At 35.7% G+C, this 27,852-nt stretch overlaps 4 protein-coding genes and 1 long non-coding RNA gene across 5 annotated transcripts; 1 reads left to right on the forward strand and 4 right to left on the reverse strand.

The window, feature by feature from the left end:
• Window positions 1-4,602: 4,602 nt before the first annotated feature.
• Window positions 4,603-6,701, reverse strand: LOC107866605 (1-aminocyclopropane-1-carboxylate oxidase homolog 1). Its single transcript, XM_016712638.2, has 3 exons — window positions 5,921-6,701; window positions 5,366-5,687; window positions 4,603-5,095 (listed from the first exon to the last, which is right to left on the reverse strand). The coding sequence occupies exons 1-3, from the start codon at window positions 6,463-6,465 to the stop codon at window positions 4,832-4,834; spliced, it is 1,131 nt and encodes a 376-aa protein (XP_016568124.1). The 5' UTR covers window positions 6,466-6,701; the 3' UTR covers window positions 4,603-4,831.
• Window positions 6,702-7,620: 919 nt separating this feature from the next.
• On the reverse strand, window positions 7,621-9,432 carry LOC107866603 (1-aminocyclopropane-1-carboxylate oxidase homolog 12). The gene is made up of 3 exons (XM_016712637.2): window positions 8,765-9,432; window positions 8,232-8,553; window positions 7,621-8,143 (listed from the first exon to the last, which is right to left on the reverse strand). Exons 1-3 carry the CDS (start codon window positions 9,307-9,309, stop codon window positions 7,877-7,879), a joined length of 1,134 nt encoding a protein of 377 aa, XP_016568123.1. The 5' UTR covers window positions 9,310-9,432; the 3' UTR covers window positions 7,621-7,876.
• A 512-nt stretch (window positions 9,433-9,944) lies between these two features.
• Window positions 9,945-11,829, reverse strand: LOC107865742 (1-aminocyclopropane-1-carboxylate oxidase homolog 1-like). The gene is made up of 3 exons (XM_047408161.1): window positions 11,297-11,829; window positions 10,299-10,620; window positions 9,945-10,208 (listed from the first exon to the last, which is right to left on the reverse strand). Exons 1-3 carry the CDS (start codon window positions 11,827-11,829, stop codon window positions 9,945-9,947), a joined length of 1,119 nt encoding a protein of 372 aa, XP_047264117.1.
• A 512-nt stretch (window positions 11,830-12,341) lies between these two features.
• On the forward strand, window positions 12,342-13,974 carry LOC124897010. Its single transcript, XR_007053426.1, has 2 exons — window positions 12,342-12,478; window positions 13,711-13,974. It is a non-coding gene; the product is annotated as an uncharacterized LOC124897010 (long non-coding RNA).
• Window positions 13,975-25,530: 11,556 nt separating this feature from the next.
• LOC107864589 (1-aminocyclopropane-1-carboxylate oxidase homolog) lies at window positions 25,531-27,166 on the reverse strand. The gene is made up of 3 exons (XM_016711007.2): window positions 26,582-27,166; window positions 26,097-26,418; window positions 25,531-26,001 (listed from the first exon to the last, which is right to left on the reverse strand). Exons 1-3 carry the CDS (start codon window positions 27,118-27,120, stop codon window positions 25,750-25,752), a joined length of 1,113 nt encoding a protein of 370 aa, XP_016566493.1. The 5' UTR covers window positions 27,121-27,166; the 3' UTR covers window positions 25,531-25,749.
• Window positions 27,167-27,852: the final 686 nt, after the last annotated feature.

Below are 27,852 nucleotides of genomic sequence, written 5' to 3' on the forward strand. Positions count from 1 at the left end.
TTGGATGAGGTGGTGAGAGGCGTGCCTAGCTCGGAGAAAATTGTTATAGCAGGAGATTTCAATGGGCACATCGGGGCATTACCGAGAGGCTTTGGTGATGTGCATGGTGGTTTTGGTTTTGGTTTTGGGGAAAGAAATGAAGAGGGGGCTACTCTATTGGATTTTGCGAGGTCCTTTGGGCTGGTGGTGGTAAACTCGAGCTTTTCGAAGAAGGACGATCACCTGATCACCTTCTGAAGTGCAATAGCCAAGACCCAGATTGACTTTTTGTTGCTTAGGAAAAGGGATAGGGTGTTGTGTAAGGACTGTAAGGTCATCTCGAGTGAGAATATTTCGACCCAGCATAGGCTCTTGGTTATGGATTTGGGTATAAGGAAGGAAAGGAAGAAAAGGGGTGAGAAGTGTAGACCTAGAATTAAGTAGGACGGATTAACGCCAGTGAATGCGTGGGAGATACGGGAGAAGTTTGGGGTGTGGGAATGTAGGGGGGACGCGGATAGTATGTGGGATAGGGTGGCTAGGTGCATCAGGGAGAATGCTAGTGAGGTGTTAGGTGTTTCTAGGGGCCCGGCCAGGCATCATCGGGGGGATTGGTGGTGGAATGAAGAGGTTAAGAAGAAAGTGGAGACCAAGAAAGGGGCGTATGCTAAGTTGGTTGAGAGTAAGGACGAAGAAAAGAAGCAGGTAAACAGGAAAGAGTACAAGTTAGCTAGGAAGGAGGCTAAGTTAGCAGTTACAGCGGCTAAGACGACAGCTTTTGAGAGCTTGTATGCGGGGTTAAAGGAGAAAGAAGGGGAAAAAGTTGTTTAGACTCACTAAGGCTAGAGAAGGGAAGGGTCGTAACCTCGACCAGGTGAAGTGCATTAAGGGGGAGGGCGGTACAGTGTTGGTGGAGGACGGCCACATTAAGAATATATGGCAGTCGTATTTTCATAGGCTCTTGAATGACGAAGGGGATAGAGCTATTGTGTTAGGGGAGCTGGAGCACTCAGAGGAGTGTCGGGATTTTAGTTATTGTAGATGTTTTAAGGTAGAGGAGGTTAGAGAGGCTGTTCGCAGGATGCGAAGGGGTAGGGCGACGGTGCATGATGAGATACCGGTGGATTTTTGGAAGTTTTCTGGCGAGGCTGGCTTAAGGTGGTTGACTGGATTGTTTAACAAAATTTTCAAGACGGCGAAAATGCCCGAGGCTTGGAGGTGGAGTACTATGATCCCTCTTTATAAGAAAAAGGATGACATTCAGAGTTACAATAACTATAGGGGTATTAAGTTATTGAGTCACTCTATGAAGATTTGGGAGAGGGTGGTCGAGGTGAGGCCGAGATGGATAGTGTCTATTTTGGAGAACTAGTTTGGATTTATGCCTGGCCGCTCGACAACGGAGGCAATTCACCTGGTATGGAGGCTGGTGGAACAGTATAGGGAAAGGAAGAAGGACCTGCACATAGTGTTTATCGACTTGGAGAAGGCATACGACAAAGTCCCCAGGGAGGTACTTTGGAGATGCTTGGAGGTGAGTGGAGTCCCGGTGGCATATATCAGAGCAATTAAGGACATGTATGATGGATCTAAAAATCAGGTGAGAACGGCGGGAGGAGACTCAGAGTATTTCATTGTCTTGACAGAATTACATCAGGGATCTACTCTTAGTCCCTTTTTGTTTACTTTGGTGATGGATGTATTGACGCGGTGTATTCAAGGAGAGGTGCCTTGGTGTATGCTTTTTGCAGATGATGTGGTTTTGATTGATGAGATACAAGGGGTGTGAATGGTAAATTAGAGGTGTGGAGACAAACTCTTGAGTCTAAAGGGTTCAGGTTGAGTAGGAGCAAGACAGAGTATTTGGAATGCAAGTTTAATGACGTGAGACTGGAGAATGAGGTGGTAGTGAAGTTGGAATCACAGGTGGTATGAAAGAGGGATAGTTTCAAGTATCTCGGGGGCGTGATTCAGGGTAACTGTGAGATTGACAAAGATGTCTCGCACCGTATTGGGGCGATATGGATGAAGTGGAAGCTCGCTTCGAGGGTGTTCTGTGATAAGAAGGTGTCGCCCAAGCTTAAAGGCAAATTCTACAGGGTGGCAGTCCGTCCGGCCATGTTGTATGGAGCGAAGTGTTGGCCAGTTAAGAACTCCCACATTCAAAAAATGAAGGTGGCAGAAATGCGGATGTTGCGTTGGATGTGTGGGCTGACTAGGGGATAGAGTTCGGAATGAGACTATTAGGGAGAAGGTTGGTGTGACTCCAGTAGAGAATAAGATGCGAGAAGTCCGATTGAGATGGTTCGGACATGTGATGAAGAGGGGAATGGATGCCCCGATTCATAGGTGTGAGAGGCTAGCTTTGGATGGTTTTAGGCGGGGTAGGGGTAGGCCGAAGAAGTACTGGGGAGAGGTGATTAGGCGAAACATGGAGCAGTTACAGCTCACTGAGGACATGGCCCTAGATAGAAAGATCTGGAGGACGCGAATTAGGGTAGAAGGCTAGGGTCAGTTTGGGTCGCTAGTGTAGGGAATTACTTGGTGGGGGTATTATTCTTGTTATGATACCTTGTTTCATGCTTTATTACGAATATTTTTACTTTTCTCTGTTTTCTATTACTTGTGGGTGTCGTATTTATGTTATGCCATCTTGTTCCATGCTTTACTATGTATTTGTGTAGTATTCCGTGTCTCGAGCCGGGGGACTATCGGAAACAGTCTTTCTACTTATTTAGAGGTAGAGGTATGGACTGCGTACATCTTACCCTCCCCAGACCTCACTATGTGGGAATACACTGGGTTTGTTGTTGTTGTTGTTGTAAAATTTTTAAAAGTCCTCCAACTCCCAATTTCAAATTTTAGAATTTCCATCATTTTCTTATCTTTCAATCTTTTTTTTTCTTTCTCTCTCCAAATTGCTTTTTCCCATTTCTTCTTCTACTTCTTCTTCTTATTTTTTTCTCTCTCTAGATTTTACTTTCTTCCATCTTCTCTTCTTTTTTTTCTTTCTCTTTTCATTTCGTTCTTCTTTCTTTTTTAATTTTCATGGACTATTTAAAAAAAAAAAATTGAAAAGTTTGAAAAGAAAATTTTTGATTTCTTTTAAAAAGAAATGAAAAATAATTCAGCAAATTCAGCAACTACGAGAGTTGTTTCAGCAACTACAGTAATTGTTACAACAACTACTATTAGTTGTTGCGTTACACAATTATCGAAGTTGCTGCAACAACCATCGAAGTTGGTGCAGCAACTTCGATTATTGCTGAAGCAACTTCGATAGTTACTTAATTTCTGAAAAAAATTTGATTGGAGGAGGAGCCCACGAAAAATTGATATTTATCGTAAAAATGAAGGTGGGGGTATTGGTGGTGACGTCGAATGAGAAGATGACATTTGTTGTGGTGTTGATAACGGCGGTGGTGGGGGAGAAAGAGGAAAAATAGGCGATAATTATGTAGAGGGGTGAATCTAGAAGAGGTGGCAATGGTAGTGATAGTGATAGTGGAGGAAGAGGAGGTGGCGGCAGCGGCAACAAAAAGGGTGTGGAGGAGGAGTGATGGTGATGGTGTAGGGATCTTTGTGTAAATAATAAAACTTAAGGATTTTAAAATTAGTGTCATTAACACTAATCTTAAAATTATCACCTCTATTCAATATTTAAAACTTGTATCACTCTTTTTTAGTTTTGAAACATTTTTGTCACCCTTAATTAATTTGCCCAAGTCATTTTCCTAATGTTTTTCAGAAGTTTGGTCCAACCAAGCATCAGTGGTGGATGTAGAGTAGAAGGTGGGGCTTCCCGGGAACCCACACCTGCTACCGTAAGGCTTAAAATTACATAGAAAATCGCCAAAAGTTATAAATATTAATAGGTGGGAACTCATAACTAAACCAAGGGATAGCTTAGTGGCAGGAAAGAGCCCTTGGGAACCCACAAGTTTAAAATTCTGGATCCCACAAGTTTAAAATTCTGGATCCGCCTCTGCCAAACATAAAAAAATAAAAGAACATTTTTCGGAAACTTCTTTCCTCCATACCAAACACACCCATGCTCTTAATGTATCATAAGCTTGCGATATCATTATGCTTCCTTGTGGAATTAACAAGATTATATAATACTATGGGACTTTCTTTTTATGGACTATGAGACCCGATTATTGCCACTTAAGCAAGCAACTTCCTCAGTACCCTTGTCCTGTCAACTATTTTTCGAGCCCAAGAACTAGCTATTAAGGTGGGAGAGCAGGACTATAAATACTTTTGTAGGTAGCTCTTTCCCAGTCTCGACGGTTGTGCGCTAGACATCACTAGCTCGAGCCGAACATTGCCATTAAGAGAATTCCATAATTGGACCATACCCCAAAAGCTAGTTATTAAGGTGAGAGAGCCCAAGGCAATAAATATCCCACACCAATACTTTGTAGTACTAATGTGGGACTTTTTGCAATGGATCATAACAAATTTTCGCTGAAGGGAATTGATATTTATGCATTTATACAGCTTGCTTGGGATGTTTGTGATCCTAGTGGGATTATATTTGTTCCTACGAGCAAAGAGCGAGGAGCTCAAAAATAAGAAAAGTACAGAACCTGATGATCATGCAAGTGGAGAAGCGAAACGTGACATATGAAAGTGACGGAGGGAGTAATATAGTAGTAATTCCAAATGAAAGTGTGAGATTGCAATCATCAAGAACAGCAGGATGATAATAAGTGTACAAGATTATAATGAAAAGCCTTTTCACACACAATATCCCAATGGATAAATTCATTCCTTATCGTATCTGAATCTGTTTAACACCAAGTAGAAAGCTGAGAAGATGGTGAAACATATCTGCAAATCAGTTTGACTATTTCTGCAATCTGAAAGGTGACAATAACGAAGTTCCATCGAGCCCTTTGTTGTATAGATGTGTGACATACTCTTTTCTGTTTGTTTCCCTGTACATTGGAGGATTTTCGTCAGATAACAACTCCTTAATCGGGCCATATATTCTTGACTCACTGCCTTCTTGAAAATGCATTCTGAAAAAACTTGGCACTGAAATTCTTGGTCCTACATTTTTCGCCAGAACTCTGTGAAGAACACTTTTGAACTTGTCATTTGTGATGAGCTGCGAAAACGAAAAAAAGGGGAAGTAGTGAATTCATTAACAAGTTCGTGGCATTTATAAAGAGTTTAAGTTATGTGCACTGAGAGCTCATAAATTTCTTACACCATCATGTTAAATCGACCTACAATACCATGTAGTTCTCATAACAAACCTAATACGGTAACCTGGAAAGCAGAATAATAACGTGCTATATCCGGGCACTGCTAGTGTAATATATAAATGAAATCCATGTAATTATAAATCAGGTTCATTTTACAAATGTCTACTTGCCTGCATAAGATCTCCAATGTTCACAATTAGAGCTCCAGGCAAAAAAGGAACATCAACCCAATGATTTTTATGAAAGACTTGGAGGCCACCAATTTGATCCTCTAATACTATAGTCAAGAAGCCACTATCCGTGTGACCGCTAAGGCCTAAAGTGAGATCTGGTTCAGGGCATGCCGGATAATAATGGCCAGCTACGAGAAGCCCCTCTGCACATTCCATGTCTTTCAAGTGATCTGATTTGAGTTGTAGAGCCTCAGAAAGTAGCTCAAAGAGAGTAAGTCCCAGTTTCATGATGTATTCCGTGTATTCGATCAAAACATCTCTGTAAAGTCGAAAAATGAATCCAATAAACCAGGTGAAACTTGAATTAAAATTCATATTAATGGAAACGACTATGGGAAAATCTAAGCAAATTTGAAGCAACTTTGAACATTAGCAACATATAATTAGTTTATAACAAAAAACTTCTTTTTCTCTTAAGTATCAAGTATTGTGAAACAAATTAATTGGCTAAAACGACTAATACTTGAGAACGGAGGGGTTAACATTTTGTACCTGAAAACCTCGGGAATTTCTTCAGGTTCAGGAGGATTAGGAGCCATGACACAGTAAAGGGTGTCCCTCCAATTAGCTGCTAAGGATTTGAGTAGATCAAAATTGCTATTGAAGGTGACCTTCCGCGTGATATCACGTGAGTAGAACTCTTTCTTCACAACAGAATCCTGCTCGTGAAACTGGCGGACACCTTGTAGTACTTTCTCCATGATACTTAATGGGATTTCATGGCGGACAACCTGGAAAAATCCCCAGTTTTCACAAGCATCTTTTATTTCTCGAACTATATCAGCTCGTTGAGCTGCACTATTGCCCAAGCCTTCAAAATCTACTACCGGAATGCTAAAAGCACTTATAACATCAGGATCCGATTTCTTTTCACTCACATACTGGTTGTTTAAGAATATACGCGGTAACTTTGTGACACCAGCATCTAGTAGTCCCTTTACTCCCGTCTTTGAATCATCAAAGGCGTGAACTTCACTTTTTCTATCATATTCCGAACTGTCGTCTTGCTCAATTTTTTCATTTCTTGAGACAACCATTTTTCTCCTTCTAGAGGAAAATTCTGTTGTTGAGTATGAAATCAAGTTTTTTTTTCAGACGTTATGAAAAGATCATTGTGGTCCGGCTCTTCTACAAACCCTGCGCACAGCAGAAGCCTTAGTGCATCGGGCTGCCCTTTTATACATTATAAAATAAGTACATAATAGGGATGCTTACTCAGTTGATATGTTTTATATAGTTTTTATGGAATCAGATTCCTTCACATTGAAAAGCCAAGAAGATCCAGGACAAAGGTAGGTATACTGCATACTGTCTGTATTAGGCTATGTAATATGTTTTGTCTTGTTGAGTGTGCTGATGATAAGAAGAAATACAATTAAAAAAAGACTTTGAAATATTTTGCTACAAGTCCCCCAAATAGCAAGACAGAAATATGAAGAGCACACCAAAGGGCGTGTTTAATATAAAGGAAAATATTTTCTAATTTTTTAATGTTCAGTTGGTCAAAATTCTTGAAAAATATTTTCTCCAGGAAAATGACTTCTCCAGGAAGTGGAGAAAACAACTTCCAAAAGTAGCATTCCACATTGATTGTGTCCTTCCCACCTTCACACACATCTCATCGTCACCCCATCCCGTAGCCTTCATCCAACCCATTCCCGGACCCCTCATTCTCACCATCCAACCTCTCATAGTATTTATCTATAGATTATATACAAATGCTTTTAGGATAGTATTATTTACTTGCGTATCGAACAAAAGAAAATAAGTAAGAAATCACTTATTCTCTTGAAAACATTTTACGACACATATTTGACACATTTTGTGCGTGTCAAAAACATTTTCCTTCACACCGAACACACCTTCAATATGACATATGTTTGCACTTTGATCACCATAACTAACATCAAAAACTTATCGAAATGGTGACATACTGAACCAAATCAAGAAAATAGGGAAGATGAACATAAAAGCTGTACGTAAACTGACAATCATCCTAGTGTCAGCATGACTAGAAACTATAAAGATGAAAATTTGTAATCATAAATATCGATATACTAAATTATATGCTTAATCACATAATAGGTTTACTATATACTTAGTATCAAAATCACAAGTCTTTAGGTAGGAAATTGAAGTTCCCATTCTTGGAATATAAGGGGACATAATCAAAGCTGGAGAAACCTCAAACAAGCTAAAATGAAGATCATGTCATTTGATCTGGTTACAACTCAGAAGGCTAAAAATTATTGACAATGTATAACTCTTAACATATTTTTCGACATTTTTTGTGTTCAAGAAACCACTCTTCTAAATTTCATTAGATGAACAACACTTTCAGTATATACAGAATAGAAACAAGAATTTCAAGTGAACTCACAAGCAGAACAACACAGCCAAAGAGTAAAACCCTAGGAAGATTATGAAACATTTCTACTGAGCCGGTTACTATTTCTGTAATTTGAAATATTGTGACAGCAAAGAAGTTCCATCGAGCCCTTTGTTGTATAGATAAGCGATATAATCTTTTCTGCTTGGTTCCCGGTACTTTGGAGGATTTTCTTCTGATAACAACTCCTTGATTGGCCCATACAGTCTTGATTCACTGCCTTCTTGAAACTGCATTCTGAAAAGACTTGCCACTGAAATTCTTGGTCCGGCATTTTTAGCCAGCACTCTGTGATGAACGCTTTTGAACTTATCATTTGTGATCAGCTACAAAACAATGGAAACTAGTTAATTTATCGATCAAGTTTGTGACATTTACATAAATACATAAAAGAATTTACAAATATGAACTTGCCTGCATTAAGTCTCCAATGTTCACTATTACAGCTCCACGCATGAAAGGAACATCAATCCAGTGATTTTTATGGAAGACTTGGAGGCCACCAATTTGATCCTGTAATAAAATAGTCAAGAATCCGCTATCGGTGTGATCGCTTAGACCTAAAGTGAAATCTGGTTCAGGGCATGCCGGATAATAATGGCCAGCTATGAAAAGCCCCTTCGCACATTCTATGTCTTTCAAGTGATTTGGTTCAAGTCCTAGAGCTTCAGAGAGTAGCTCATATAGAGTAAGCCCCAGTTTCATCACATACTCCATGTATTTGAACATAACGTCTCTGTGAAGTCAAAATATTGTGTTCATAAAAACCAGATGAAACTTCTTTTAACATGCATATTAAAGTAAAGAATATCTTATATCAAATTAGAGATGAGGTCAGGAGAATTTGAGCAAACAGCAACATAAGCATAACAGTTATGAAGCATATCATAATATGCTGAAGTTGCATAAGCAAACAAAGGTATATTAGTAGTAAGCATATTATGTACCTGCAAACCTTTGGAATTTCTTTTGGATTGGGAGGATTAGGAGCCATGACACAGTAAAAGGTGTCCCTCCAGTTAGCGGTTGGTGCTTTGTGTAGATCATAATTGGTATTGTAGGTGAACTTTCTCGTAACATCACGGGAGTAGAACTCTTTCTTCACCTCAGTATCCTGCTCATGAAAATGGCGAACACCTTCTAGTACCTCCTCCATAACACTTGATGGGATTTCATGGTGGACAATCTGGAAAAATCCCCAGTTTTCACAAGCATCCCTTATTTCTTGAACAATATCAGCTCGCTGAGCTGCATTTTTTCTCAGACCTTCAAAATCTATGACTGGAATGCTAAACTTAGTAGCTGCATCGGAGTCCAATTTATTTTCAATCACAGGCTGGTTGTGCAAGAACATACGCGGTAACTTTGTAACACCAGCATCCAAAATTCCCTTGACACCAACCTTCGAATCATCAAAGGCTTGAACTTCACTTTTCCTATCATATTCGGAACTATCATCTAGCCGACTTCTGCCATTATTCGAGCCAGCCATTTTACTTGCTCTAAAGGAAACCACAACCTTTGACTATGGAAGCAACATTTCTTGTGAAAGATTGAGGATATAATAACGACGCTTATTAGATTATTATCCATCAGAATTCAAAGCCAAGAAGTCACAGGACAAAATTAGGTATACCTAACTCTTATATTTCCAAACTTGTTCTCTTTCAATTAATTGATCATTTGCTTATTTTAGATAGCAAGTGGAGCAGTTCTATGTCACTCTTGTTAAAAGCTAGATGATTTCAATCTTTTAAAATGATAAATTTGATAGGTTACATCCTCCAAATGAACACATCAAAATTGAATCATTTCTTCAAATTATATATTAGATCCTTTAAATTTATTACTTTTAGGAAAATGATGGATTAACTGCTATTTTTGACTTTTCTAGTGTAAATGATATTTTTCTTGATTGCCATCTCATTTCTAACGCAAAAAGCATGAAATTATTCTGAGAAAACTCTAAATGTGATGCTTGAGCAGGGAAAACAACATTTCTAATGGCTAAAATAACAGGTTTGTTTAATTGCTAAGAGATGTGTGTTCAACAGGTACAAGAACACTTAATTGAACTCACAAGCAGAAAAATCACTGGAAAATGAAACATTTCTCCAGGTTCTACCACTATTTCTGTAATTTGAAATTTGACGATAAAGAAGTTCCATCGAGTCCTTTGCTGTATAGATATGTGACATACTCTTTTCTGCTGGTTTCTCGGTACATTGGAGGGTTTTCGTTTGATAGTAACTCCTTGATTGGCCCACATAGTCCTGATCCACTGCCTTCTTGAAAATTCATTATGAAAAGACTAGCCATTGAAATTCTTGGTCCTACATTAGTTGCCAGCACTCTGTGATGAACGCTTTTGAACTTATCATTCGTGATTAGCTACATAACAAAAATGGAAGCAAATGAATTAAAATCAACTTTGTGACATTCATATCAATGCATCAAGCTCAGTTTACAATATGAACTTGCCTGCATAAGGTCTCCAATGTTCACAATTAGAGATCCTGGCACGAAAGGAACATCAAACCACTGATTTTCATGAAAGACTTGGAGGCCACCAACTTGATCCTGTAATAATATAGTCAAGAAGCCACCATCTGTGTGACTGCTAAGGCCTAAAGTGAGATCTGGTTCAGGGCATGTTGGATAATAATGACCAGCGAGGACAAGCCCTTTGGCGCATTCCATGTCTTTCAAGTGATTTGGATTGAGTCCTAGGGCCTCTGAAAGTAACTCAAATAGAGTAACACCCAGTTTCATCACATACTCCACATATTTGATCAAAACATTTCTGTAAAGTCAAAATATGTGTTCATATAAACTGGATGCAATTTTCATTGTTGATGCATATCAGTGGAAAGACTAACATATCAAATTATGTTTTTTACGCTTCAGAGTTCTAGCCCTAGGCGTACAAGAGGATGTTAAGAGTTCCCACGTTAATTAAACGAATGGGTTAACAATCCTCATCTTATGAGCTAACTTTTGAAATTAAATTAGGCTCAAGGTCCATTTTCTTAACAGAGAATTAGAGCAAAACTGATCCCTAGTCTCGGTTTGCAACTCAAGTTATGTTATCCACGCTCCAACTATCTAGACACGGGCTTACAGGGTGAGGGACCGCTATTAAGTGACCCAAATCTTTTGAAGAAATAGGCTGTCTGGTCATATGATTTTAAGAAATCCTCATCTCATGAGCTAAATTATGGGATTGAGTTACACTTGAGGTTTATTTTTTTGCATGGTATTGAGCTAGACCTATCCTGATCTTGGTACATTCAACTTTGGTCTACCTTATTGTATTGCCCATGGTCCAGATGACCAACTCTAAGCATGTAAAGTAACGGGAGATTTATGTGTCCACATTGGTTAAGAGAATGAACTGGTGTCTCCTTATATGGTCTTGACAATTCTTACCTCGTGAGCTAGCTTTTGGGATTGAATTAGGCCAAGTCTATTTTCTTTACAAAACCTTAGCCATTTCTTTGGGATCAGGAGGATTAGGAACAAAAACACATGAAAGGGTGTCCCTCCAATTAGCTGCTCGTGCTTTATGTAGATCGAAATTGCTATTATAGCTGAACTTCCTTGTAACATCACGGGAGTAGAACTCTTTCTTCACCTCAAAATTCTGCTCATGAAAATGGCGAACACCTTCTATTACTTTCTCCATCACACTTAATGGGATCTCATGGTGAACTACCTGAAAAAATCCCCAGTTTTCACAAGCATCTTTAATTCTTCGTACAATATCAGCCCGTTGAGCTGCACTCTTTCCCAAGCCTTCAAAATCTATGACTGGAATGCTAAACTTTGTAACCATCTCGGAGTCTGATTGCTTTTCAGCCACATACTGGTTGTGTAAGAATATACGTGGTAAACTTCTGACACAAGCATCCAAAAGTCCCTTTACACCAGCCTTTGAATCATCAAAGGCTTGAAGTTCTCTTTCCCAATCATACACTGAAGTCTGAGCTATCATCTTGTTGAGTTCTTCCATTGTAACACCCCGTATTTTTTTTGGGCTAGAAATCGAAGCATCGTTCCCACGCGTATTGATCCGAACTAGATGATTATTTGTTAATATATGTGTGGTGATAAATCCTACAGTGTGGGAATACCTTAGGATACGAATTGAGGTCACGAAAATCCCCTAACTCAAAGACGAGTTGAAAACAATTCCATCGAGTACGTTTTAGTGGACAGTTCAACTTGGGTTAACTTTCGTCGAGTATAACTTCTTTCATATAATGAACTGCATGGCCTTCTATATATCAAATGAAAGGTCTTTGAGTCCTCTTTCCAACATAATTAATTTTGTCAAAATCCAACATTGGACTAAAAAGTTATATCCAATTTACGTCAGCATGTCAGTCTGTCAAACCGAGGGACTGCTGCGGCGTTTTTGATTTCCTTAGGGGTATTTTGGTATTTTTCTTCATCCCAAACTTCTTCCACACGATTTAAATCATCCAAAACACCCTATAATTCATTTCTTTTATCAGTTTTAATTCTCAATTCCTCTCCTCTCTCAAGAGTAAAATGGAAACTAGGCTTTTTTTCAAGATCAAGAATCAATCTCGTAAATCCAAGATTTTCAAAGAACAAATCAAGATTCGAGTTCTACTCTTCAAACCTTGTAATCTAAGGTACGTAGGGTTTTCCTAAATCTACATGGGCATGGTAAATTCTTATTAATCATGTTAAAAGTTTAGTTATGAATTTACAAAAAAAGGGATTTTGAATTTATAATTAGATTCATGCTTTTAAAGTTTTTGATGATATTAATTTGGTCTTGAGACCTTTCCCCCAAATCTGATTTATAACCATGTTTAAGTAGATATATGTATGAGTTTGATGAGTTTGAATTATGAATTGAGAGTATGAACTATTTGAAATCCCTCTCTTATTTACAAGTCTCTTAACTTCGTAAGATATACATTTGTGGGTTCAATGCGAGAATTGTTATGTAATGTGTTCGAAATGTGATATTGGAAATATAATTTAATATAAAAGCCTTGACTTTATTTATGACTTGATTATGATTTTTGAATAGAAGAGAGAGGGTTTTACATGTTGGTAAGTATTGAATATATATATATATATATATATGAAAAAAATTTCGTGGGTTGTTGAAACTCATGACCACCACTTGTTTGTTGAAATGATTGAAAAGAATGACCTTTGCGTAATTTGATAAATATTTTGGAAGAATGAATGTTTCGGAATTGTTTGAAGTATGGTGATCTAACATGTGTATTTTGAAAGAGAAAACTATAAAGGATATTTTATGGCTCAGAATTATGACTTGCAAGTCTTGGTATGACAATACAAAATCAGATAAAGTCATGATAAAACTCAGAACAGGATACAGATTTCATTTTAGATTTCACATTTTGAATTCAAAAAGATGCATGTTTAGAATGGGTTAAAAACTGGGCACTAAGAGAGTTAGGTGGTTACCTGAAGAAGGCACGAGTCATATGATTCATTGCCCGAAACCATGTTTTAGCAATATGAGTATATTATTATACGTCGGCCTAGTGTCCTGGGGCGTATCAGATTCAGATACTTCAAACCCTTGCGGAAAACTTGGGTTGGGGGCTTGGCCGTCGAGTTAATGGCAGATCCCATATTGCCCATGGAAAACTTTCAGATATGTAGGGTGTACCACTTACCTCAGAAGTAAAAAAAAAAATAAAGAATGGTTTTACATCTACAGATTTGCATTGAACGATTATTTTAAGTTGCCCATGTGTTTTAAATTATTTCTTGTTTAACATTTTTATGAAAAGCTCTCACCTATGTTGTATATAAAAATATATTATTTTGGATTGCTCTGCGTACCAGTACATCTGTATTGATTCCCCCTCCATCTTAGGATCTGAGGCACAGTCTCGGGGTCCAGTTCAGCAATATATTTGAGTGCGTCGGAAGTTGCAATTGGTGAGTCTCCCTTACATTGGAAGGCCTGTATTAGAACTTGTTATTATTATTTCATTTTGACTCATGGCCCAACTGGGGGATTATCCCAGATTTCAGACAAATGATTTTCAGTTGTTAGAGATTTCGCAGACTGATGTTAGACGTTGTTTAAAGGTTTATGCTTTCCATTCCAGATTATTCAATTGAATTATGATATCGACCATGATTCCATTTTGTTTTGTATTTCCACAGTTCCTCTTTGTAAATGAATAGTGTATATGATTGCAAGTTAGAAGGGCTCTCGGGCCTTCATGGTACGGGATCCCCGTCACAGCCAGGGCCCCAGCTCGGGTCATGACAAATTTGATATCAGAGCATGGTTCATGGTCCAGGGTGTCTGTGAAATCGTGTCGGGTAGAGTCTTGTTTATGGGTGTTTAGCATGCCATACTGATAAGCAAGAGGCTATAAGGCGTTTAGGAATGTCTCTCTTTCTTCATGTTCTAGTTCGTGTTATGGAGTCAAAATGTTCCTCTTTCATACTCTAATTCGTTCCATGGTGTCACCCATACGAAAGAAAAGTTATCCTAATTCTTTCCTTACTCTGGTGTTCCTAGATAATGCTCTTAGATTTACTAGTAGAAACTTCAGAAGTCACACAAAGGTCTTGAGAGGAACTCTCTAGTATGTCATAAGTCCCTCAAGTTTAAGTTATGTCCTCATTCTTATGAGGCATTCAGTTAAGATAGAGTAAGATGTGTATTCTTAGGTCATTGAATATTATGTGTTAAGTTTCTATCTCTTGTAATCTTATTATCATTATGTTGTTAAAACTAAAAATCTAGTGAAGCCGTGTGGGGCTCTTTCGATTCACTAGCATAGTTGCTTTGTTATTCATCTCATTTTCCTATTCAAAACACAAAATCAAAGTATAGTGAAGCCGTGTAAGGCCTATTTCGATTTACTAGCCACTTGTTGTTCTTGTGTTGGTTGGAAACTAAGGGTTTAGAGATGTAGTGACAAGAAAAGTGGTAAGGGAGATTTCTTGAATATATATATATATATAGATGAATCTTTTTGCATATTATTGAGTTAGTAATGAAGTGATATATCCTTGTGTGTTAGGTTAGTAGAAGGTAGAGAAGGAGTTATTGGTTAAGGTAAATTATTTTCTTGCTTGAAGTATGAAAAGAGTTGTTGATAGTGTTTGTTGTGCTAGAAAAGTATAGGTTATTGGTGAAAGTACTTAGTGGATGAATGATATTAATTTAGGCTTCCTTGAGGTTGCAAGAGGGAGTTTAGTTGAAACTTATAGAGCTATGAAAGAAGTTTAGGTATAATGATAGATAAATAGTAATAATGTGTAGAAGGGGGATGCATTAATGGATTGTAAATAAGATAGGCCATATGACTATGATCGATTATTTTTGTTATGATATTTTAGTGGGCTAGTGTTTCTCGATGTCTTATTCTATAGCTTCCTAGTGAGATTTGTATGTAAGGTGGGTTATTATATAAGATTAAGGTTGACCATGTCTATTATATGACTTTACCCCCTTGACCCTCTTTTCTTTAGTGGTTGCAAACCAGTACTTCATGTGAAAAGGTATGAAGTGGATCTTAAGCTAATATAGTGGTGTCATGGAAGGGATTGTGATTGTAGGTAGTAATTAAATGAAATGAGTATTTGGAGTTGATTTCTCAATTTGATGGACTGGTATATGATGTTGCGTGCTTTACTTTATTTGTGGTAGATGTTTGATGCTAGGTTATAGGCTTGAATTGTAGATGTAGAATATGATGGTAAGGATAGTATCTTATGATTAATGATGTATGTTTTATGAGAATGAATTAGTAGGCTTGATATGATTTGTGAAAGAGCCCAGGTTAATACTTGATAAAAAATTTAAGTGGTAATTATGAGGTATATGTATATATGAGGACTAGTGTTAAAATGATGATTTTTAGGTGAGTCATTAAGTGAATAAGGGCGGCCCCCCGGTAGTATGGCATTACTCGTTAGGTAAGATTTTATGATATGAGTTATACAATTAACGGTCTAATGTTAGAAAGTTAGTAATGGAGAGTGGATTTTTATGTGATAAGGAGTGAGATTGTATATGCTCTTGGGACTGCGAGTTGTGAGTTGATGATGATAGAGAATGGTGGAAAGCAATGCTCTCAGAGTATACTTAAAAAGGAAAAGTGTAGCATTTATGTTTATAAGTTTTTTGCGTACCTAGTTTGTATTCTTGAAAATTGTGGTATGGAGAAGTTTGGGGAGTTATGGTATAGCGTTATTTAGAGTTGAATTGAGAAAATATGAGTGGAAAATATGGGCCTTTGGTATAGTTTAACAAAGTTTGTTAATTCGTAAGTTGTGTGATTAGAGGTGTAATGCTAGTATTCTAAGGAGTTGAAGAAGAGGTGTTGAGCGATTCGAAGCATAGACGCCCATACCCATAATGATGTTAGTCATGAGTTATGATTTTGGAGTTATAGGAAGTCATGATTAGTATCCCTGAGGGAAAATGTCCCAGAGAGGATTTAGTGTCTTTATATTAAAAAAATGAATGAGAAGAGTTGTATTCATGTATATGTCGATGTCCCTTGGTGATAGGGCATGTGAATGCGTACAGGAGTGGGGGTTGTAGAGTGATGGCTATAGCGAAATTTAAGAGTAACATTTACCAAAAACCAAGGCCTTCGGGGTATAGATCATTAGGGAGAGTTAGAGTTTAAGTATATGGTGATGTCTTTTTTATGTTGAGAGTTGTGACTTTGATCTAAGGGGGAGATGGTGAGTTAAGGTAGTTTTCCAAATTTTCTCATTGTGGCAAGTTAATGAAGAGTCATGATGAACCTACTCCTATTCAAGAATATTCCTCCTACTTCAGTTTAGGAGTTCATCCTACCAAGGTCTTATGAATTCAAGTCCTGCCGATGTCTAAGGTTTGAGTTCTCTATGTATGTCATGTCTTAACCTGGCGTCCAAACAAGAAGCAATAATATTCCTCAGTGACCCAATACGTATCCAAGTCATATGTTATGTTACTCATGATCCAAACCTATGTCTCACAACATGCTTGGTCATAAGGAAATATGTTCCTGTATGTCACTGAATCATTTTATGTTGGAATTAGCCAATGCGGTAAAGCTGTGCGAACTTATTACTATTTCAGATCTGAAAATGAGAAGCAATAGCTTCAAGTATTCAACTTTGTCTCAATCATCGACCCTTATGTTATACAAATCATGAGATTTGTGCACCAATATTTCTCACCGTAGTCTATCCTAAGAAATCATGTTGTGTTGTCATTGTGCCGAACGACTCTATGCTTACGATTCAGACACCTAATATCTGAAGCACCCTGTCTCTCTTTTATTGTATATTCACTTCATGTCCCTCCTTGAGTAGTATTATAAGTGTCACACCGCATTTTTCGACTCCAAAAAAAGATTTATATTTAGGTTTCGAAAGGGTTTTTATTATTAAAGTGACAAAAGATGAAAATTTATTTCGAAAAGGATTCATTTTGTTCAAAACTTAGAGTCGCCACTTGGCATAATCCAGTGTGCCAAGTCCCTTTGGAAAACCCTTTTCAAAACAATTTTGACTCTATAAACTGATCCGCGAACAGAAATTCCGACTAAGGAATTTTGTTGACCGAGGGAAAGGTGTTAGGCACCCCTTGGTCCCGTGGTTTGACCACAATCGCTTGGTGGAGTGTATTGACTATTTTGGCATTACGAATGTATAACCACACAAAAACACATAAAACAATCAAACCAATAAACCAAACAAAACGAATAAAAGTATAGTGTTCAGTCTAATTATACAATCCCAAAATAAATAAAAATGCGAAAATGAATCCTATCTAGCCTACACTAATCCTAACTATGCTCTCAGGTTTTACCTGATGCCTCGGGCCTTGATCATGAGCATCCTCCGAGTACAAGATACCTTGGGGCATTCCCCGATGAATAAGTACATAAAACCTCGGGGCATTCTCCGATTAAATGAATACATTTCTCAACCTTGTGCGCTAAAAATAGAAAGAACCAATCACCAAATATTCACACATTCAACAAATCACCAAGAGTCCTAAATTTTGCCTACCCAAAACCTATTTTTGCCTATTTATTTCAACATATCATAATTCTGTCACGTTCCAACAACATTCATGTGTGTTTCAAATTTAACAAAAACTACAATAAATCAAAATTGATCCTATCAACCATTTTTATCAAGTTTCCAACTCTCACCCCCCAACTTCATTTTCGACCACATGATTTAACCAATTTCGATGAAGAATCAACAAGTGGACATCAACAAACATTCACGGTGATCCAAAATATATCAACATCAACAAACAAGAATCCACACATAATGAATTTAACAAATAAAATATCAAACAATTAGAAATTAATAGAGAAAGAGATGAAAATTGGACCTTAATGTCGCTTTCATTCAATCAAATGGAGGAGCTTTGCGGATTCAAAACCTCGACTTAAACCGACTTCGAACAAAACCCAATACCAAAAATCCAAAAAGTAGCTTCGAAGAAGAAACACGGACCAAACCTCGACATGAGAACCAAAAACCGAACCCAGAAGGACGACTAATGAACTCAAAGTTCGGTTTTGATCTCGTATCACTAAAATAGACGAACCCAAAGCTTCAAAAATCTAGTAGAAAACTAAAAAATCCACACGACTTGAATTCCGGTGAGATAACAGTGACCAAAACAGACGGAAGTAAGTCGGATTTTGGTGAAGCAGAATATTTTCTAAATGGGGGTGCTTGAAAACATTCGAAAATGGACTGTTCCAGAGAGATTATCGTCTCTCTATTGGATTTACCCAGAAGTCAAGAGAGAACGGTGAGGTTCCAGCGAAGTAGTCGCCGGAATAGCTACCAAACCCACCGGAACCCGTTTTCGAGTAACCCAGAATCAACCCCGCTTTCTTCTACATTACAGATCTCGACCTCAAATCCCTCTCTCTCTCTTAAATCTCTCCGTCAGCTCTCCATAGCTCTATGTGGTGTGTGAGATTGATACATGACTGGTGAGATTGGTTCGTTGTTTGTCGATTTTATTTTAGTGGGAGCTTCAGTGAGGCTCATCCATGGCCGTGGGTATGTGCAAAGTTGTATGAATTGAAAATGGAAAACTGATGGAGAAGGTTCGTGACAACGGAGACCCCCTTTTCAATCTACTCTATTTTTCTTTTGTTCTTTTTAAATATTCTGTGAGTATATAGGTGGTGTAATGGAGTATGTGTTGCTACTGTCAGTGAAAATGTGAGTGATGTTCTCTGTCATTTTTGGTGAGTGAGATTGTGTATCTATGCGTATGTGCTCTGTGTGAGAAGAAGAAGAAGCAAAAATCTGTTGTTTTATTCTGTGTGTGAAGTGTTGTTATATTGTGAGTGGATTTCAATTACAGTGAGGTGAGAGTGGGGTAGTGAGGTAGGGTAGGTGGGGTAGAGGTAGGGTAGGTGAGGTGTAAGGATAAAGTTTGTTAGGATAGGATCAAAACAAGATAAAATTTATTAAGGGTTGTTATTTTTGTCATTTAATGGAGGGTATAATCACGTGGGTAAGGGTATATGATAAAGTGAGGTAAAAATGAATAAAATTGGACTTAGGAGGGACAAAATTAGGTGTCTACAATAAGTATAAGCTATGAATTGATAAGTGTTACTTCTATTCATGACATTTATGCTCGGGTCTCTCAATCACCCTCCGTAAGGTAGTATGATGGTGGTTGTGGAAGCGTGGTGATATGCTATGTAGAGGAGTAGATGTTCTTAAAAAAAATTAGTGTGAATTCTCGAGATAAGGTTATAGGTGAAAGGGGAAAAGAAGGAGATAAACTTTTGTTATGTGGAAAAAGTCAGGAAGGAGATATATGGCGAAAATTTTTATGAATGTGATTGAATTTGCTAATCTTAGTGGGGAAAATCCATGAAGTGGGTGTAGTAATGATAGGCTTGAATGTTGAGATTGATGAAAACTCAACCCATGTACTATGCCGTTAGTATTCCTTAAATTAAAACCCGAGGGTGTTTGACGATAGTGATGAGGTAAGGTAACGTTCTTAATGGGATGTAAAGTACAAGGTCCTATAGCTTAGGACCTTAAGTTAGCACCTTTTAACTCCGAGTTAGGCTTCAATATAGCAGTACTAAGTAGTGGAACTCAAATTCTTGTGGCTAGAAGTGTGGTTGGGGATTCGTAAGTTGAAAAGTGTGAAATATGTAATTTATTGTTTGGGGCGTAGATATATAGTGTCTACAAGTTTAAGTATTTTCATTATATCTTGTAAGATGGAGAATGTTCATATTCTTATGCCCCACGAGAATCTTATCTCATGTATTGTACCAATATTAATCATGGTCTATGATCATCAAATAAACCTCTACCATGTGTGGTGCTGATGATGATTCATAGAACTCATGTGTAAGATCATCCCTATGTAAAGTCTCATTGCCTTGTGTTTCGTGCTTTCACGTTTCGCTAGGGGTTATCATGAAGCTTGTTTAAGTCCTTTGCATATTTTATCGTGGAAAAATGTTCAATGTAACACTGCGTTCTTTATTCTACACTCTTAGAGCTTCAAAAGGTCCCTACCCATCATTCGGGGATGGATGATACCAAGGGGGAGATAATGTAACACCCCACATTTTTTTTGGACTAGAAATCAAAGCATCGTTTTCGCGCGTATTGATCCAAACTAGATGATTCTTTGTTAATATATGGTGTTAAAAACTCAATGGGACAAAACCTCGTAAGGAAAAAAGAGTACAGCGCATATTAACTCCCCCTAATGAGAACATCCTTAAACCTTTGCATTCCGATCTTGTGCACGACCTTCTTAAAAGTTGTAATTGGAGAAGACTTGGTAAATAAATCAGCCACATTTTCACTTGAACGAATTGTTGCACGTTGATATCACCATTCTTTTGTAGCTCATTTATGTAGAAAAGTTTTGAGGAAGTGTGCTTCGTTCTATCTCCTTTTATGAATCCTCCATTAAGATGTGCTATGCATGATGCATTATCTTCGTATAAAATTGTGGGTAGATTGTCATATTTCACAACACATTTTTCTCGAATGAGATGTATCATGGACCTCAACCATACACATCTCGGCTTGCTTCATGAATAACTATTATCTCAGCATGATTCGATGAAGTGGATATGATAGATTGCTTTGTATATCTTCAAGATATTGCAGTACCACCACATATGAACACATAGCCTATTTGAGACCGAGCTTTATGTAGGTCAGATAAGTACCCAAAATCAGCATGACCAATAAGATCGGGACTGCAAACTTGCTAAAAAATTAACTAAAAAGGGTTATATCAGGCCTTGTAGTATTTGCAAGATACATTAGTGCATCAATTGCACTAAGATATGGTACTTCATAACCAAGGAGTTCCTCATTCTTTTCTTGAGGTCGAAATGGATCCTTATTTAGTTTCTTCATGTTTCTCATTTAAGCAAATACTCTATTTGTTTTGAAAACTCTCCAAGAGTTTCAATGATACTCAAATCATCAAATTATATCTTATGATGATAATAAAAAAAAATTTCGAAACTTCATATGCTTTAGGCATTTTGAATCTTTTAGAGATTTTCATATGGATGTTTGCCTAGTAACAATATCCAACATGTCAAGTGTGACATCTTCAAGTATCTGTACTACAAATCAAATAAGTTTTACGCTTACTAAAATGCATTCTTTCAGGTCACTTGATAAATATTTCTACATCAACATGTTTAAATTAATGTAGAATTCAGATCCTCATAATCTTTTAAAATATTGCGCCAATATTGTATCAAAGATATCGTCGATGATTTCTTATTTTGTATCAGTTCACAATGAGACATAACATTTTGAGATCTCATCACTTCATTATTTTCAACTACCTAAACCTCTCATAAGGTTTCATGAAGTATTATGTCGTAGGCTCTTCAAGAGCACAATGCCTTCTTATCATGATTATTTTCTCCTTATCCTTTTCAAGGATTATTTCATTTGGAATCGATTGGTCTATCATACTTCACGCATGCATAGACTTTATTCTTTAAGGACACAAACTAGGAGCACTTGCAGCTAAATATGAGATGCTTTCGGCATTTGTCTTGAATTATCTTTTGAATAAGGATCTGATGATAATTCCTAACATATTTCATAGCTGCTTATAATCTCCCCCTTATGTTAGGAAAACTAACATACATCCTCCATCTTCTTTGAGGAATTCATCTTTGTGCATCATGGTATATTTATTAATCGTATACCACATATCAAAATTATTAGATGGAATAGTTAGTTCCTGACCTTAAACCAATTGAGAGAGAAGAAATAATCATAATATATTGGTCTAATGCATACAAGTGCTATTGTATGCAACATATCATATTTCATATCAATACATAAAACTCTGTTCTCATTAGTAATGGTTTAACTATTTATGGAAGACATTCAATGCTAAACCATCATCATCAAGATGAATTATCTTGATTACACAATCTGAAAGTTATGCTCAATTTATAGTGAACAAGTAACTTTATGAGTGTCAAACGTAGGTTGATCATGATACATATGATCATCTTATTGATGCATCTTTTCAACATATCACATGATAGGTGAACGGGCCCTTATTCACCTTTTATTCTTTTCAGATTTTGAGGGATCCAATTCCAAAATTAGTTGGTCCAACCAACTTACCATGAGAACAAGCAACATTAAAGTTCATGAAGAATTAGAAAATTCTTTAATATATGTTCAATACTCAATATGCACATCTTCGAAATATCGCAATCATTCATGTCAATTTATGAACTTTTAATCTAGTAAACTCCAAGTTAACCATGATGTGTTTTTGCTTTAGTAAATTTCAGACTTACTATTATATGAATAAATTTCAGATTTACTACTTCAGAAGTAGATTTTAAAATTATTCAACTTCTTTCGGAGGTGAGTTGTGATATAATCACAATCAAGTGCACGTTTGCATTAATAAGTTTCTTACTCCCCATGAATGGAATATAATCGTGCCTTAAGCCTATCAAATTATGATAGATTATAACCTCTTTCAAGATTTTGCTACTTCAGAAGCAAATCAAAGAATACATATGATGTAGAAAATTTTTCTCTTGTATATCTTATAATCATATAAGCGTGTGAAAATATTTTTTTATGATCATTATCATATTGTCCCTCCACGCGTATATTCGTGCATTCAATCACTTGTCTTCTTTTTGACATATTATGCACTGCTACCACATACACCTCAAGAATGAAGTAAGTTGTCATATTTCAGACTTATCATATATTGCTACCACATTCACTTCATGGAATGGAGCATATTCAATGAGTCGAATTTCATGACTTTTCATTAAACACTCATTATTTTGTCTTAACCATCATAATATCATCAATATGGTGTATTAAGATTCAAACTTAACATCTTATCCATATAAAAACATCTTAGACATGAAATGGGACTTGAACCAAAAATATTATCATTCTTTTTTATAATATTGTTCTTGAAGAAATAAATTTAAAATATAAATGGTTCCAAACCAATTATTTTCCTTAAATCCAATAATAATTATATTAATAGTAGCAAAAGAAAGATAACATAAAGAATTACTAACCTTGAAATCCTTCAGATTTATAATCTCACCTTGTTTGGCAAAGTCTCATACTGATAATGTGTTATAAATAAATAAAGAATAAAGAAGAAGAGTTGAGAAAATAGAGGGAGGAATTCTTATTTCTTCTTTTGAGGGATATTTACAATGAAGGAAGCTCTTCTATTTATAGGGGGAATTTGCCCCTAGTTTCACACTAAAAGACAAATACATCAAATCCTCATAGATATCAACTAAATTTTATTAGATCTTGATAGACATTCACTATAATGTAAATAGATTTATAAGACCACGTGATATTGAGTTTGGAGAGCATTATATTCCAACTAGTGAATTTGTCCGGTTAGAGTAGATTTTTATCAAAATCATACATTATTATTTTGAACCAAAATAATTATAAAACTACAATAATCAGAAATTCATATTACAAAATAAAGAGAAATCATATAGAGAACATGCAAAATAAAAAAATGCAACATCATTCTTACGAACTTAATCATTAAAAACATGAAAATATAATAAGCACCAAAAACATAACAATAAAAATGGTAAATGTATTTTTATAATAAATTAACACTTGAATTTAGTAGCTTTTTTTTCAAAAATAATAATAATGAAAGAGTTACTCCTTTCAAAAATAATAATAATGAAAGAATTACTCCTTGAATTCAAACCGCAGAAAATAGAACATGTCTTAATTATCCATCATAAAGAGCAAATAACATAAGAAAGTAAACGGAACATGGATAAAGAACAAATATTAATAGAAAAGGTGAAGAAAAACATTGTTCACAAAATTTATGATAAATTAATATTCCTCAAGAATCAAGCTTAATTCTACAAATAAAAATTAAATTGGCTATTAGAATCAAACATTCGAAAATTAGAAGGATCTAATATTCATAATTAGTATTTGATCTATATGAATATTTTTCTTCAATTTATAAAATATCATCACTAAAAAAATTTTAAACGATAAAAAACCATGTATTTAAAATTTTATGATGCATTCTTACAAACTTTCAGCTACTAACATTTCAGCTACTAACACACAAGAAAAATAAAGTATATTTGTTTACCTTGATAATTGCCAGCTGCTAACATTTCAGCTACTAACACACACAAGAAAAATAAAGTATATTTGTTTACCTTGATAATTGCCTTTAGAGTGATGAAGAAGTATAAATCTGTAAACAAAAAAATAATATTAGAAGAAAATTACAATCAATATTGACCCAATGCTTAATTCTGAAATTGCTTAATAGTGTGTTGAGAAATGCTTATTTAAATGTTTAAATCAATGCTTAATTCTGAAATTGCTTAATAGTGTGTTGAGAAATGCTTATTTAAATGTTTAAATTTATAAAGTGCATTGAGATATGCTTATTCAAATGTTTTAATTTATAGAACTTATATTTGAAATATAAAAAGGCATGAGAAGATGAAATATAAAAAGGCATGAGAAGATAAAATAACTTTAAAGATATGAATGGATAATAATAATAGTAAGCCATAATTGTCATGTTTAATTCTCTTAAAAATTTAGTTAAAATGGTAGTATCAACTTTTAGATGATTTTTGAGTTTTTAAAATATTATATAAAATAAAAAGAATAAGAAAAAGCTCAAAAAATATAAGAAAAAGCTCAAAAAATTGATAATATATATATATATATATATATATATATATATATATATGAGAGAGATTTTGTCATAAAAGTATTTTTAAATCCGGAAAGTGGGATGAATTATTTTTTCTCAAAACAAGAAAAGATAAATTAGATGGTTTTTATTAGTTTTAAATAATTTATTAAGATAAAAATAGGAGAAAATAATTCAAAAAACCCCCACAAAATAGATAAATAATATTAGACACCTCTAAGGCATGCTATATATATATATATTGATTTCAAAGGACTAATGAAAGTTTTTTTTTTTTTAATTTCTGTTTTGCATTTCAAACACATAGTGTTAAAATATAGACATAATTAAAAATAATAATACAAAATTTGTAATAATTGTCATTAGATATATGTGCATTACGAAACTGGTTAAATAAGTAACCAAAGGCAAAATGAGAAGGAAAAAAAAAAGGTATAGAGGAGATCACACCAAATTTTCTGTTACATAAAATGGGACTGGGACTTTTGATCATCACATGACGATGAATTTAACCATTTGATATATCAATATTTAAGTTGCAACCAAACCACACATTATATTTGAAATAACAATACGATACAATACAACAGCCAATGACCATCCGAACAAGCATCAAAAGTTAAATTTTCAGTTCTCATTGTAAAGTCAATTATTACATTAGTATTAGATCTTGTAATCCAACAATGCAGAAGTTCCATCTAGACCCTTTTTACGGAAGTAATAAAGGTAGTCATTCGCTGTGGTCGCACGATATTTTGGAGGGTTATCTTCTGACAACAATTCAGTAATTGGTCCATAAAGCTTGGAAGATGACATTGTACATGTACTGAAGAAACATGCGACTGACATTCTTGATCCAACTTTATTTGCCAATGCTCTATGCTCAACACTTAGGTACTTGTCATTTGACATGAGCTGAAAATGCAGCAAAAATAAGCATAATTGGTTTCAGTACCGAATAAAGGTGTTATGTTCGTTCTTATTGATTAGAAAAGAACAAGAATACTAGCCTGCAAAAGATCTCCAATGTTGACCACAAGAGCACCAGGTGTAGGAGGAACATCAATCCACTGATTCTGGTGAAGAACTTGGAGTCCTCCGATATGATCTTGTAGAAGCACTGTGATAAAATCAGCATCAGCATGTCTGTTGGTGCCTATGGTGAGTTCTGGCTGAGGGCATGGTGGATAGTAATTGCCCACAAGAGCGAGCCCCTCCGCGCAACCCATATCTTCGAGATGACAACGATCAAGACCGAGACCTTCTGACAATAATCCAAGCAAGGAACAGCCCAGTTCCATCACATGCTTAGAGCAGTCCATTAGTATTTCCCTGCAGTAATTTCATAAAATCAACATAAGTGCTATTTTTGATTGGGACTTCTAGCTAAATTTTCTTATTTTCCCCAATAGGTATTCTTAGTTTTATCACAACATAACACATATTCAACTACTAGGTAAATAAATGAAATTGGTTACTAGTTTTTCTAACATACCCGCATTGTCTTGGAAATTCTTCTGGTCTGGGAGGATTAGGAGCCATTGAAAAGAAAATGGAATCCCTCCAATTTGCAGCTGGAACCGAAGGTCTATACAAATCAATATTGCTATTGTAATATACCTTTTTTGTAGAATCTCGAGTGTAATACTGCTTCTTAACCTCGTTATCTTGCTCAAAAAACTGCCGCAGTCCTTGTAACGTCTTGTCCAGGATGGATGTTGGAATGCCATGATTAACCACTTGGAAGAAACCCCATGTCTCTGATGCATCACGAACTTTGTACACAATCTCTTTATGCTTGATTGGGTCCTCGTCGATGCCTTCGAGGTCTATCACTGGAAAAATGAACTTTGTTTCACATGTTACAACCCTGCATTTTGGAGGTAGAATGAATATTTGAGGTACTTTAGTGATTCCAGAATCAACAAGTCCTTTGACACCAGCCTTAGTATCATCAAAGGCTTTTAATTCACTCATTTTGTCATAACTTCTCTCAAATTTGGCCTCAAAATCATTTGTGCTAGAGATTGCCATCTATTATTTTTTTTGTTCTGATGCTATAAACTAGACAAGATGGCAGCACAATATTTGTCTTGTACATTTATAGGAGAATGGTAATAATTGAAAATTATGACAAGTGTTCAACACTTGTCTTCAAGGATCCATGCAAGGTGCCACCACAATGTTATATACATGACACTTGTTAATGTGCATGCTAGCTAGAGACTGCCATAGATCTGCTATGGTGCTTTGATGTAGTAGTGTTCTTGAGGTATAAACCTTAAAAGGATTATTACTTTCTAAAGCAAAAATATCCAAAATATGAGAGGTGTTAGAATGGAGTACATGAGTTAGATAGGGAAATGAATTGATTGTTATGGATTTGGACAATTTTCTCTCGGGTGAAAATCATTTTCACCCCAACTTTCATTAAAAAATCAAACTCTCCCTCATTGAATAATAATTATACTCCCCTTTATTTCATGCAATGTCTATTTTATCCTTATAATTTCAATTTTGTATTTATGTAATATCTTTTTATATTATATATAATGAATATTTTTTTTAACATGGATATTTATAGCATTTTATTTAAGTTTATTAACTTTATAAGCAAATTAATACTTTTTATAAATTTATCACAAAATTTAATGTTATTTTTTAAGATCGTTATTTTAGTATTATATGTATTAAAGAGTCGTTTGACGTGGCGTATAATTATAATAATTCAGAGATAAAGTTCATGATTATTTATCCTGCGTTTAA

This window comes from Capsicum annuum, chromosome 3 (assembly GCF_002878395.1).
Source record: "Capsicum annuum cultivar UCD-10X-F1 chromosome 3, UCD10Xv1.1, whole genome shotgun sequence".
Classification (NCBI taxonomy): domain Eukaryota; kingdom Viridiplantae; phylum Streptophyta; class Magnoliopsida; order Solanales; family Solanaceae; genus Capsicum; species Capsicum annuum.

Coding starts and splice junctions, on each gene's coding strand:
- LOC107866603 (XM_016712637.2), bottom strand. CDS start 9,309: ATGGCTGGCTCGAATAATGGCAGAAGTCGGCTAGATGATAGTTCCGAA. Junction 8,554..8,764: donor GAAATTCCAAAGGTTTGCAG/GTACATAATATG, acceptor TTGACTTCACAG/AGACGTTATGTTCAAATACA. Junction 8,144..8,231: donor ACATTGGAGACTTAATGCAG/GCAAGTTCATAT, acceptor ATTGTTTTGTAG/CTGATCACAAATGATAAGTT.
- LOC107866605 (XM_016712638.2), bottom strand. CDS start 6,465: ATGGTTGTCTCAAGAAATGAAAAAATTGAGCAAGACGACAGTTCGGAA. Junction 5,688..5,920: donor GAAATTCCCGAGGTTTTCAG/GTACAAAATGTT, acceptor TCGACTTTACAG/AGATGTTTTGATCGAATACA. Junction 5,096..5,365: donor ACATTGGAGATCTTATGCAG/GCAAGTAGACAT, acceptor TCGTTTTCGCAG/CTCATCACAAATGACAAGTT.
- LOC107864589 (XM_016711007.2), bottom strand. CDS start 27,120: ATGGCAATCTCTAGCACAAATGATTTTGAGGCCAAATTTGAGAGAAGT. Junction 26,419..26,581: donor GAATTTCCAAGACAATGCGG/GTATGTTAGAAA, acceptor AAATTACTGCAG/GGAAATACTAATGGACTGCT. Junction 26,002..26,096: donor ACATTGGAGATCTTTTGCAG/GCTAGTATTCTT, acceptor CTGCATTTTCAG/CTCATGTCAAATGACAAGTA.
- LOC107865742 (XM_047408161.1), bottom strand. CDS start 11,829: ATGGAAGAACTCAACAAGATGATAGCTCAGACTTCAGTGTATGATTGG. Junction 10,621..11,296: donor AAAGAAATGGCTAAGGTTTT/GTAAAGAAAATA, acceptor TTGACTTTACAG/AAATGTTTTGATCAAATATG. Junction 10,209..10,298: donor ACATTGGAGACCTTATGCAG/GCAAGTTCATAT, acceptor TTTGTTATGTAG/CTAATCACGAATGATAAGTT.